General features: G+C 41.0%; 1 protein-coding gene across 2 annotated transcripts in view; it reads left to right on the top strand.

The window, feature by feature from the left end:
- Window positions 1–11,478, top strand: part of LRRC42 (leucine rich repeat containing 42) — a 103,793-nt gene extending 92,315 nt beyond the window's left edge. For both annotated transcript variants that reach the window (XM_085602580.1, XM_085602579.1), the window contains exons 7-8: window positions 3,101–3,185; window positions 10,994–11,478. In XM_085602580.1, the coding sequence (XP_085458706.1) occupies window positions 3,101–3,185; window positions 10,994–11,271 (363 nt within the window). In that variant the 3' untranslated portion in view covers window positions 11,272–11,478. The remainder of the gene's footprint in view (window positions 1–3,100; window positions 3,186–10,993) is intronic.
- The last annotated feature ends 765 nt before the right edge of the window (window positions 11,479–12,243 follow it).

Raw genomic sequence — 12,243 nt, 5'->3', positions numbered from 1 at the left:
AACATTGGGGGTTATCTCTGTTACCCTTTTTAAAAATCGGTACTATAATGGCCAGCGACCAAGACCGATGCAGACCTACCAAAATGGCCGCATTTATTACTCTGGTTAAGATGGGGGCCCATAATTCCACATTACTCAAAAACAGGTCCGGGGGGTCCCATCTGGGCCCGGGGCTTTATTTTTAGTTAGTCCCTCGATACCCAAGACAATTTCTTCCAGGGTGAACTCCAGTACCTGTCCCTGCATGACCACCCTCCTCTCCTCTGTCCTGTCTACCTCCCCGTGGTTCTAAAGGCCCTCAAAGTGGGCTGTCCACTGTTGTGGCAACCTCTGGTGCGTTTTTATCTTGAAAACACGGAGTGTTTATTATTCTCCAAAATTCCGTTATATCCCTTTTTTCGGAGGCCTCCCTCAAGGCCGCCCACGCTTCCCCCTGCAGAGCTACTTTCCTTCTTTTTAGCTCCTTCCTATAATTTAGTCTGCTCGTGTGGACTTTCGTTGGGTCCCTGGGTTTACTACTAAGGGCTTTTTTTAACTCCCTCAGGGCTCGGGTGCAGTCCCCATCAAACCATCGCGGAGAATTCGAGTTGTTTTTTTTTTGGCGCATTAGTCCACAGTAGCCCTTCCACCAGGTTAGTTATTTGGCCAAATACGTGTGTTAAGCGGGCCCCTTCGACAGAGAGATCTAGACACTCATCAATGAGTGATTTACCTTTTTCCATTAGGGATCGGTAAAATCTTTCCCCGTCTAGTTTCGCCCACCTAAGTCTTCTGCCTTGGTCCGTCACTCTCTCGGAGATACCCCGACTCGTTCAATTATTTGATTTGGAGTCCCTGCTTGTTTTCATCAGTTATATAATTATTGCATGCCATTTCATTGATATGTACTGCATGTGCTTGTGCAAATATGGTTTGTCCTTGAAGGCAGCTCTTAAATTGGTCTCTGGTTATAGTGGCCAGGGTTTCAGAATTTTCAAGCAATTTGAGCAGAACTCTTGGAGACAAAGACTGGACACTTGTCTGATGTTTTTCTCATTATTGTTAAGTCCTTACATTCATTTTTGGACACTGTATCCTATCTATATTCCACTCGCCCTACAGACCACCTAGAGATTTCTACTGCATTTCATGTGTTAGGCAGTTCTATCAGAGCTTTGATCTTCTATTTCCAATACATTCTATTTTCTGTTCAACTTTCAAAAACATATTACCCTCATACCACGCTGCAACCCCTTTCCTGATTGTTTCTGCCTCTTTGCCCTGACAAAAAGAGGTCAATGGTTGAATCCGAAACTGTGTGCAAAGGGCCCACATCTGGGTATACCCGTCCCACTTAGTGGAGTGGATTGTAGAAAAGTGGGTTAAAGTGGATTAGAGTGGAGTACATTGGATTAGAGTGGTGTGGATTACAGTGGAGTGGTTTAGTTTGAATTGGAATGGATTAGAGTGGTGTGGATTGGAGTAGATTAGAGTGGAGTGGTTTATAGTAAAGTGGGGCGGAGTAGATTAGAATGAAGTAGATTGGGGCATATTCTAGTGGATTAGAGTGGTGTGGATTGGATTAGAGTGGTTTGCAGAGGAGAGGATTTGAGTGGATTAGAGTGGAGTGGAACAGAGTGGATTAGGTAAGAGTGGATTGGGCGAGAGTAGATAGGAGCGGTGTGCATTAGAGTGGTTTGGCTTGGAATGATTTAGGGTGACTTGCATTGGAGTTAATTAGAGTTGGTAGGATTGGAGTGGAGTGAATTAGAGTGGAGTGGCCTGTTACAGTGGAGTGGATTACATTGGAGTGGCATAGATTTCAGTAGGTTAGAGTGGATTAAAGTGGAGTGGGTTAGAGCAGATTGGAGTGGAGTGGATTAGAATGGAGTGGATTGGAGAGGGTAAGAGTAGAGTGGTTTAGCATGGATTGAAGTGGTTTAGATTGAATTGGAGTAGATTAGAATGGATTGGGGTGGTTTGGAGTGGAGTGGATTAGAGTGGATTGGAGCGGAGTGGACTGAGTTAGAGTGGAGTCGATTACAGTGGAATGGAGTAGGTTGGAGTGAATAAGAGTAGAGTGGATTGAATCAGAGTTGATTAACGTTGATTGGAGTAAATTAGAGTGGATTACAGCAGAGTGGGTTGTAGAGGAGCAGATTAGATTAGATTAGAGTGTAGTGGAGTGGATTGGGGTGAGACGGTTTAGAATGAATTAGAGAGGTGTGGATTAGAGTGGCATGGCATAAATTGCCTCTTCTTATCTTTTAAGTTATTCAACAGTCCCGCATAATTCTGCCCTCCCACGCAACAAAATTCCAGTGGCACTGCCTTTGCAAAATGTTCAGTGTACAAAACATTAACACAATAGGCTGGTATTACATTCCTTCAATTGACCTTGTTGTTATCACCCCAGTATCATTTGCCAACGCAGAGGCAAAGAAAGTGGAAGTGACCTTCTCATGCTGTCGAAAGCCCCTCAAGTGATGGATATAATAACATGATTAAGAGTCAGCAAAAGTGATCCATGGCAACGCATACTGCAGTTAAAAAGAAAACAAGAAAATAGAGCTATGGAGGGAGCAGAGGAAGGTGAAGGGTGAAAGAAATAGTACCTCAATCAAGTTGGTGCAGCGGATGGGCACTGATTAAGTTGAATCAATCTGTGCTTGGTCGTGCTCCACAGCAAGCCACAGAAGTGATGTTTTGCCTGAACTAGCCAATTAACCAGGCTGCAAACAAGAGTTACAGTGGAGCACACTTGTAAAGTATGATGTCTCGCTAACGCATGCTTTTGCAGGCTCAACCCTAAAAAGGTGCAAATAGCCTTTCGAAGAGGTAAAGCAAAAGCATAAAAAGGAAAATAGTAAAGATTTATGTATGAGCCCACTCTTTATATTCTAGGAAAAAAAGGACATAATGTTTTGTTTTTAAATGTCCCTTTACACAGAAATGGTATTTTTAGATTTTCAGCGATGGCAAGACAGAGTTTTAATGCACTAAATATAAGTGGACATAAATACTGGCATATGTACAAAAACACCTATATCAACTAGTCACAAAATGTATCCGTTCCTTGGCTTTGTTTTTATTCTCAGTAACATGACATATCTCTTTCTAGGTTGTCCGTCAATGGGATCAAGCCATTTCGGAAGCAGTTAAGCCCAAAAATACTCTGAAATTCAGAAGAGCTGCACAGAATTTCTGTAAGTAGTAAAGTAAAACCTTAAAAAGTGCTTCAACAATATAGATTTGTTCAAATATATTTGAGAAAAATTCCTAAATGGGTTTACTAGTTGGAAAGGGTAGAGAGAATGGAGGAGAACAGATAGTTTGGTAGCTTGGTTCCTCTATAGAAGAGGCACTGAATGGAGGTAGAAGGTTTCAGGCTACGCAATGGGGGCTGTCAGGGAAGACGTAAGTTGCAATGAACGGTGTGGGTTGTTGCTTGAACTTTATGATGGAAACTGGAAGTGGAGAGGATGGGTGGTGAAGAAGTAGCAAGGTCACTGCAATGAGGAATGAGGGGAGGAGCAATGAGGAGGATTTGATGTGGAAGACCCATGGTTGGGAAATCAGGAACTATATAGCTGAGTGCCATATTGTGTAAAAATCATAAACTAACAATTGTATTGTAAAAAAAAGCACTTGAGTTGAAGGGTGCAGGGCTTGATTAACATTGATATAGTTTAATGTTGTGGAAACTAGGTGGAGCAGAAGTATGTACGGAGCGAGATTTGTTTGGGGGGTGGTCTTCAAACTCTTATTTGAATAACTTGGGGCCAGATGCACTGCCTTGCACTAACTTTGTATAGCACTGTGCAAAAAGGCCAGATTTTCACACTGTAATAAAAAAGCCCCCTGACAAGGGGCTTTATTAATGATGTATGTATGGCGCGCCACACTAATATTAATCGGACAGGGTCTAGCTTATTGGTCACAGCGACAAAAGCAAAGATGAATGGTGCACCACTGTGAGGATATTGTGTTGCCTGCAGGTGGGTTGGGGTGACAAGCAGGAATAGTGGTATTTGGATGCTTGGGCCTGCAGTTCCCCTTTGAGTTGTATGTAACTGTGATCCTCTGCTCAGACTGTGCAACATTTTGCAGAGACAGCCATCTAATGGATGAGAGTACTGCCCAAAAAAGATATGGCTGTAAAGAGGACTTAAAACTAGATTCCCCCAGTGCAGAATTCTGAGAAGGCTGGATGATCATTATTGTTATTTGAGAATCACAGGTTGTTTTCAGTAGCTTTGAAACTGTAATACAAATATTCCATGGTTTGAATAGCATGATCAGACTCTTTGAAGGAGAAAGTAAGGTGTTAATGGTCAACTGGTGCTCTTGTTGCAGTGGATACTCTCATTTGTAGGGTCGAGCATGTGTGAACCATGCACTAGCACATGCACTCTCCCTTGTGAGACACAATTATTTACAAAAAGGACTTGGCGCTCGTCCATTGCTTACCATTTGTTGGCTTCATTGGCACTCTTCTTTGCTGCCTCCTAATTGGCTGGTGTGTGCCAATTGTCACTTCCTGTTTTTTCTCTGGCACAAGGACCAAGCACAGATTGATTCCTCCTGATCAGTGTCCTTCCGCTGCTCATACAGTGATTGTGGTGCGACTTCTTTTTCCCCGTGTTGCTTTTCCAAGCCTCCCACTCATTCCTTCACCATGTTGCTGCTCCCGTCCCCTTCTCAGTCGTCATTGCTGTCTGTACCTCCATCCCATCCTCCCTCCCTTCCTTGCTTGCCCATCCCACATGATTGCTTGCCCATCCCACATAGAAAACAAGCAGTTTTTTTCTGCTGCAATCACAACAGTACGAAAACGAAACCAGGTTTGGTGCCAGGCATTTCTTATTCCTTTTTTCATTCCGCCTTCTAATTCAGGCGTGTTACATTTGATTTAACTCACGTGGTACTTAAGTTGTTCAAACATTTGGCAATGATAATGCATATTGTTTTATGTTAATATTTAAAAAATAAATGACTAGAACACATGAGAGAATCACAGAGGCGGTGTGCGCCCTTTGGAGGGTTCATATTATGTGAAGAATTCTACTTAATGTAACATCGCTTTAACCCCTATAGCCTCCTATATACTCAAGTAGCTTGCTCCGTCGCACCCCTTTAATGCTTAATGTTGTAAGTGACCGTATTTGAGTCAGCAGAAGCAGGTCAAGAGCAGCAAAAAGAATGCATTTATCGGGTTTGCGCAGTTTCCCAAGTATGAGCAAATGGAAGGGAAGAGATGTAAACCCAATGCGAAGATGCCGCATAACAAAAGTGAGGGTTTATCTCTTGCGCGAGTACATTTCCTACAAATATTGCTTGTTAGATTTCAAGCACTATTTTTTCACTTCATTGTGTTTGAACCAGGTTTCTTATCTGTTCTCCATTTGTCAACATTTAGAGAGCTTTTGGGCATTGTCAATATTTGTATAGCCTTGTCGTACAGCAGCTTTGCTACTGGGCATCGTGGCTGAAAGTAAATAAAATAAAAACACTCTGACTGGCTGGCCGTGTCATAGCACTTTTTATTTTCTTTATTTTCAGCCATGTTGCACAGGGGCCACGCTGCTGTACAACATCGCTAAAGAACATTGATAAAACCAATAGATCTCTTTTAGGCAAGACCTATTGCCTTTGCAAGTGCTTGTTTGTTCTGTGCATGGGGGTGCCCCTAACAACCTACTCAACACCCTTTTGGGCTATCTTGTATTTGAAAGATGCAGTATTTACACGCATATCATATGCATTGAAGTTTAGTTCTATGTCGGAAAAATATGAGCTTAAAAAAACAAAAAAGCAATATCTGATTTACATCTTATAATTGTTACACTGTATTGAAACAGCTACCTATATGAATAAAATATTTTGGTTAATAGAAAGGCTCTATCGCCAACTGAGCAAAAAAAACGAATACAATATGTGAAATTAATTGCTAAGCACTCACTACCACCATTTAGCTCTTTTCTAAGCACTCTGTTTTGCCTTATGCAAGTGATGCAGACTTTGATTACATGATTTCTGCAAGATCATAAAAGTTGGTCAAGTGAAGAAGCCAGGATTTGAATTCCTCTGTCCTTGTTACACAACACCTTAACTTCTAAATGCACAAGCGTCACTCTCCAATTGTTAGACTTTTATCCCAGTTGATGATATGATCATGAATTTTGTGACCAATCTTGAAAATCATTGAGACTCTGCTTACTTGCCACTTGGTGCCTGCAGTAGCATGACAATTAATGCAACTTTTTAACAAACAATGTTTGTAATATTTCTTAGTTGGCAGTGTCACTACAATAACCGGATGACCCTTTAGCAAGCTTGCAAGAGTGATAATTTTTCTTGTGGGGTTGGTGCGGGCAGGGATTGCCCAGAAGTTCCACTGTTTTCGCTTTTCTTTTCTTTCAAAACACCCACGCAGTTCCCAGTTTCCAGCATATGGCCTTCGCAAGTAATGGGAATCATGGAAACAGCCGTCAGATTAACTCCTACTCTGTGTACTACCATCACAACTCAGTCGCTTACTGATTTATTATCACTTATGCAGAGCCCGGTTAGACTCCTCCCATTAAAGACATTGAATTGTGTTTTGAGCTAAAAAAATCAAAAGGCAGTGGGAGAGGTCTGAGGCCAGACTCACGCCTTCCCTGATACATCTCCAAATCCTGCAAAACATAGCTTGTGTGTTGCATCTCCTTTAGAAGATTCTGGAAGTGTAGCTCTGGATAACTTTCCGTGATTTCAGAGCAAAAATATTCCAGCACCTCCATCAAACCAGAAGTTCCCTCCACCACATCTTCTTGATACCAGTCATGTGCCTTTTTCCCAGAGCAGTGAACCACATGCAGGTCCCCTTTGGACCCTGAGGTGGTTAAGATGTGGTAGCCCCAAATGAACCATGGGTTGGTTTTGTCAACATTTTCTCGTCTTGCTTTTTCGACAAACTGTTACTGACGTTTTTAGTAGGTGGAGAATAAAAAAAATTATTTTCCTGTTCACTGTACTGTATGCTTAAGCTAAACCCTCAAACCTGTATCGCCATCTTGAAAGAAAGACAACTGTGAGATGACCTGGTCCAAATTTCTGTTGAATAAATATGGAGTGCAGAGGCACAATTCAGGATTCATCTTCCGAATCCTCCAGCAGGTGGTGGTGATGGCAGCCTCAATGAACCTCAATGAAGAGGTTTGTCCCTCCACATTGACAAGAAGTTAAAGATCATTGAGAGTTGCCGTATACAAACTTAGCCATCTCTAAGTTAGTGTACTCTTAGATCAAAACTTCAAAAATGGGCTTATCCAGATGCTACTAAAATTGCATCTGAGTGGCCCCTAGAAAGCTTTATTGTACCCACAAGGCTCGTTACATTCCTGACAAAAGTCAACACTTGTTTGCATTTTTCTTGAGTCCCTGTGCTCCACTGTGCCTCATGCAGTTGGCCACAGGATCACCCGCTCTTTCAAGCTTAGTTGATTGACGATGGAAATAATTTACTTGTCGGTATCTTGCACTCTTCCTACACCTTCTTAATCAGCCTTCTTTCTCTTGACTTAGGAACACATTCTCTCCCCTCACCATTAATGTAGGTATGCTTTTTTGTCTCGCATAAGGCTGGTGTTCTTTGTCACCTCATCCAGCACAGCTATCAAATTCTGCTAATAATAATACAGAAAATGTTTCCACATCTGTCTTTACGTGCAGTTAAATCGTTGATTTACACACTGAGAAACTAGGCTTACTGCATTAACCTAGTTGTTGACTTCCCAGTGTTTCTGTGCCACTTGAAAGAATTCTCAACGTTGCACATTTCACTCTCCACAAATACCTATTTCTCCCTATTGCCACCAAGCTTGCTGGTATTCCAGAGCACAATCCAAACTCAGTACAGTGGTCTTGAAGCAGAACACGTCACCGCAACCCTACAGCTGCAGCCAGTAGAAGCACTGCCATCTGCTAACTTCAACAATCTGTCATTCCCCAAACTTGTCTTCAATTTAACATACTTTAGGACACTGACATACTGGAATGCCCCCAGAAGTGATTTGCAGTCCTGAACCACAGCTAGCATAGTACAGCTGTGCAAATATGTAATTTCATGTTACACATAAAGTATAGCCACTATTATGTGACTTTGTTAGCCGGTCATGCGCGCCACTTTTCTTATGCTAACATTTACCAACTGTTTCCTTGTATACCACTGTCACAGGTTTTTTTAACCTCATGACAAATAAACATGAATTTTGGATGTCCTTGTATGGATATGCTGATTCATTTAAAGTTGTTTTACGTTTGGTTTGGGGCAATATAAACACATTTGCAAAACTATTTTTCTGCAGCCCATCTGAACTTGTAGACCTCTTTACGTTTCTACTTTAATTCCCTGCTCATAAGTTATGGTTTCATGTGATCTGAGTATTTAGTGATCTTTATAATATATACGCATACAAATGAACGTTATTGACATAAGATAGACCCTTGGGGCGAAAGGTAATACTTGACATAAAGTCAATGTACAAAACGAGATTGTCAGGTTATTGTTCAGGACCTTGTTTGAAGTTTGATGGAGCAGAGCGTCCGCCAAAATGTCTGCTGGATTTAGAGTACAATTGACTTGAATGTTATTTTTTTTATTCTGCTGACGGGACATCTGCAACATTTTTGGCATATTTCTCACATCTGCCCACCTCTAAATAAAGCCCTTAGTTTCCACACAGTGGCATGCACAAACAGGGAAATATAGTGGGGTAGATAGATATTTTTGAGCATACATTTTGTGTCCAGACATTTGTAGCATATCAAACAGCCATTTCTATTATCTCTTTGTGTTCTCCTAGGATGTAGCACAATTGTTCCTATTAACTTTTTTTGTTTAAAGTATTTTTCTTTCTTTGAAGAGCATAAAAAAGCAGGCTTTTTTGATAACTCTACACTTGACCACGGTGTAAGGAAATGCCTTTCTCTTCGGATTCTCTAGCGCAGAGTTTAGCTGATCCAAGATCGAATTAGACGATGCACAAGAAAATGCATTTTTGTTCTGGTTATTTGGTTTAGGGCTTAGCTGCTTTGAGATCAATTCCTGTTTGTCGACCCGTTTCGATCTCTAGATTGTGGTCACTAATCATCTGAGTCATACTTTGTCGGACGGAGTTGTGTCCGTCAGGATACGCTGAGGACATTAGCTCCTCCATCCCGATGGTACTCCGACTTTCCAAATTTAGAGATGTCGAAGCTCTAGCAGCCATCGCTATAACTTAAAAGGAACCGCTGTCATGCTTGTTCCCAGCTGTTTTGATGGCCGTCCACAAACTTTTAAACATTTTTGTTTCCAGAAACTATACTGCCAATGTGGGAGTGTGAAAAACAAAAAACTAATGACCGTGAAGTTTTTTCCTAGGTTGTGGTGGTCATTATTTGTTTTTTCTGCCTTTCCTCACAAGGTTTTAGCTGATCCTAAGTCTGTAACCTGTTAACTTGTCTGCATTGTGTATTTCTGGCATAGGGGAGGTAGTGTGGTATGCTGGAGTTCTTGCTCGGGTATCTATGATAACCCATTCTGAAGCTTACATTTGTCCGCTCTTCCAAGTTGATGACATATTGGCTGTATGGAATGTGCACAGAGATTGGCCTTGTCCTGAGCTGAGGATCTGAAGTGAAAGACTCACTTGATAACGGCATTGTGGCCTGGCAGCTTTGTTTCACAGGGCTCAGAGCTATTTTTCTGTAGTTTCCCTTTGTGGGAATTGAGTGTCTGGTGTTGTAATGAATTTGTGCAACTTTTACCAAAAGTAGTTGAAATGTAACTGCCTGTTTCTAGATACGTAGCCATGGGTGGAATCTTAATTGGTTTGTCCTCTAATTTTTCATGGGTTTCCTATGTTCATGTGGTTTTGTTTTGCAAGCAAAACAAGCTATTGTATGTGCTGGTAATTGGAAGTACACTAAAACAGGATTTATGTGGTCAAATCTTTGCTACCCTATTACTATTCAGGCTGCCACATAAAGAATACTCCTCAGGCAACAGTGGATTTAGGCAACATAGTCAAGGCTAAGGGCTCAATTTAGAGTTTGATGGACAGTGTAAAGGCAGTCAGGGTGGTGGAGGACTATACGTCCACCTCCATGCCTGCCAGATTTAGAGTTCACCACCGGCCCTGTGGAGAATTCTATGGGTTTGTATGAACTGCTGTCACAGTGGGCTATGCAAAGCCATTTAAAAGTTTGGTGTCCAAAAACAAACTCCCAAGCTTATGAGAAAGGAAAAAATAATGGCCCTAACACCATGTGAGTTTTCTCCCATGGTGTGGGGATTGTATTTTTTAACTGCCTCTTACCTCTAGGTTGTACCTCCTGGCATTGAAGGACAGTAAAATTTGTGTAAAAAAGACAGGTGACCACCTACTCTAAAAAGGGTGGGTGGTTGCATGGCTCACCTCTGAAGAAAGTTTATGCAAAAGGAGTATATTTTAGTCAGTCGGCATAAACTTGACAGTCGTGATGGAGTACCCTGTACACCAAACTCGAAGTTGGCCCTAAATTTCTGGACTCAATCAGAAAAATAATTCAGGCTTCAATTGGAGCACAGATGAGGTGGACAATCCGATTTCTCAAAGAGTGAATTGAATAGAACAGAGGTGAACCCAGAAGAGATTACTCAAGTGTGACTAGTGACGTGAAATCATGCCAAAAAGTTGTCAATAGACCGTTTAGAAACATGATGTGAGAGAAAGAGGATCTCACTCTTGGAGTTAATTAACTAATAATAATGATTAGCTCTCCAGCTTTCAGTCTTTAGCTCAACTGATTCTTGACCATAGACACAGGTATAGCTGGGGTTGTCTTTGTAAGTGGACATCTAGTATGGCCACAATTCATTCCATTGAGTATGTATAAAGCAAAGTAATTATGACCATGAAGATTATTATTATTGTTGGTAGCACAGTATATAAAGATATGAAGATGTGTTCATTGTACTAAAAAAATGTTTTTCTTGTAATTGAAGATGGAAGACCAAAGCAACATAATTCTGAAGGACCTCCAGAACATCTATTTATAGACATTGGTATGTGTGGAAGACTTCAGTTTTATAGGAAAGTAACCGAACCTGACCAAACGAGTGAATCGGCAAAGGAGCTTCCTGTTATTCAAGATGCCACAAAGAATAAAAAGAGGACTTTAGACAATGATTCTAAAGAAGATGACTGTACCTCAATCTTGACTAAGCGCAAGTGTGCTGCACATTTTACTCTGGAGGATTGGGACTTGATCAATACCTACTAAGTGCTACGATTGTTTCATCACTGAGTTTGTGTCACTCAACTGAACCAAAATAATTCAATGCATGGTGTGGCATTGCACCCAAGAAGAATAGTCTCAGCGATTTTGGTTGTATTTTGGAGCAACCATGTCCATTGCATTATATGTTGAGCTCAAGTTATTTATTTGACAAGGGTGTCAATATTGTCTTAATAAAGAAATGACATAAGATATATGAATTCATTTAGTTTAAATGATTGTATTTCCATCAAGACTTAAATCTCTTTTGAGGCAAAAAATTCCCTCCTCGTTCCCCAATTTATCCTCATATCCCCCTTAAGTGGTTATAGGGAATCAAGTGAAACTTGGAGGTCTGTAACAAGGTGCCAAAAATGAACGTGCTGATCCAGCGTGCTTTTACATGAACTACATAAAGCCGTATAGAAGGCAGAAGTACATGTTGTATTAGTGTACACCACAGATCACAATTTTTCTCGGCCCTGTACTCCAAAATGGGTCCCAAAATTTGACTGAATTTCACCCAGTGGCTCCCTTAACTAACATGTAATATACTGCAATGACCTGTTTCAAATTCTAACAATCCAAATTGTTTCACATGTCTAGTGTTATCTACCCCACTAACTTGTAATTGCAAGTTTGGCTGCTGTGAGCAATGAGGTACATAGGCCCCATACTGTTGATCCTCCTCCTTCATAGCCATTAGAGTTACAAAGGGTTCCCTAGGAAATGTAAAACCTGAAATTACACTTATAGTGTCTATCCATCCCTGCCATGGGTTTTTTATGTTCTCCTTTCTTAGATTACAGTTTCAACTTTGTTACATGTTGGTTCATGCATATGTTTCCCAGTATATATTTCACTTGCATCACATTTGTCAAATCAACTTGTCTCGTAATTTCATTTAGTCTATATAACATTAACTTATTAACTATACTTTTAAAACAATAAAGTGAGCAACACCTCGATTGCACCATA

This window comes from Triturus cristatus, chromosome 4_2 (genome assembly GCF_964204655.1).
Source record: "Triturus cristatus chromosome 4_2, aTriCri1.1, whole genome shotgun sequence".
NCBI classification, from domain to species: Eukaryota; Metazoa; Chordata; class Amphibia; order Caudata; family Salamandridae; genus Triturus; species Triturus cristatus.
The sequence above is the reverse complement of the archived record's forward strand: the minus strand, read 5'-3'. Positions and strand labels throughout refer to the sequence as shown.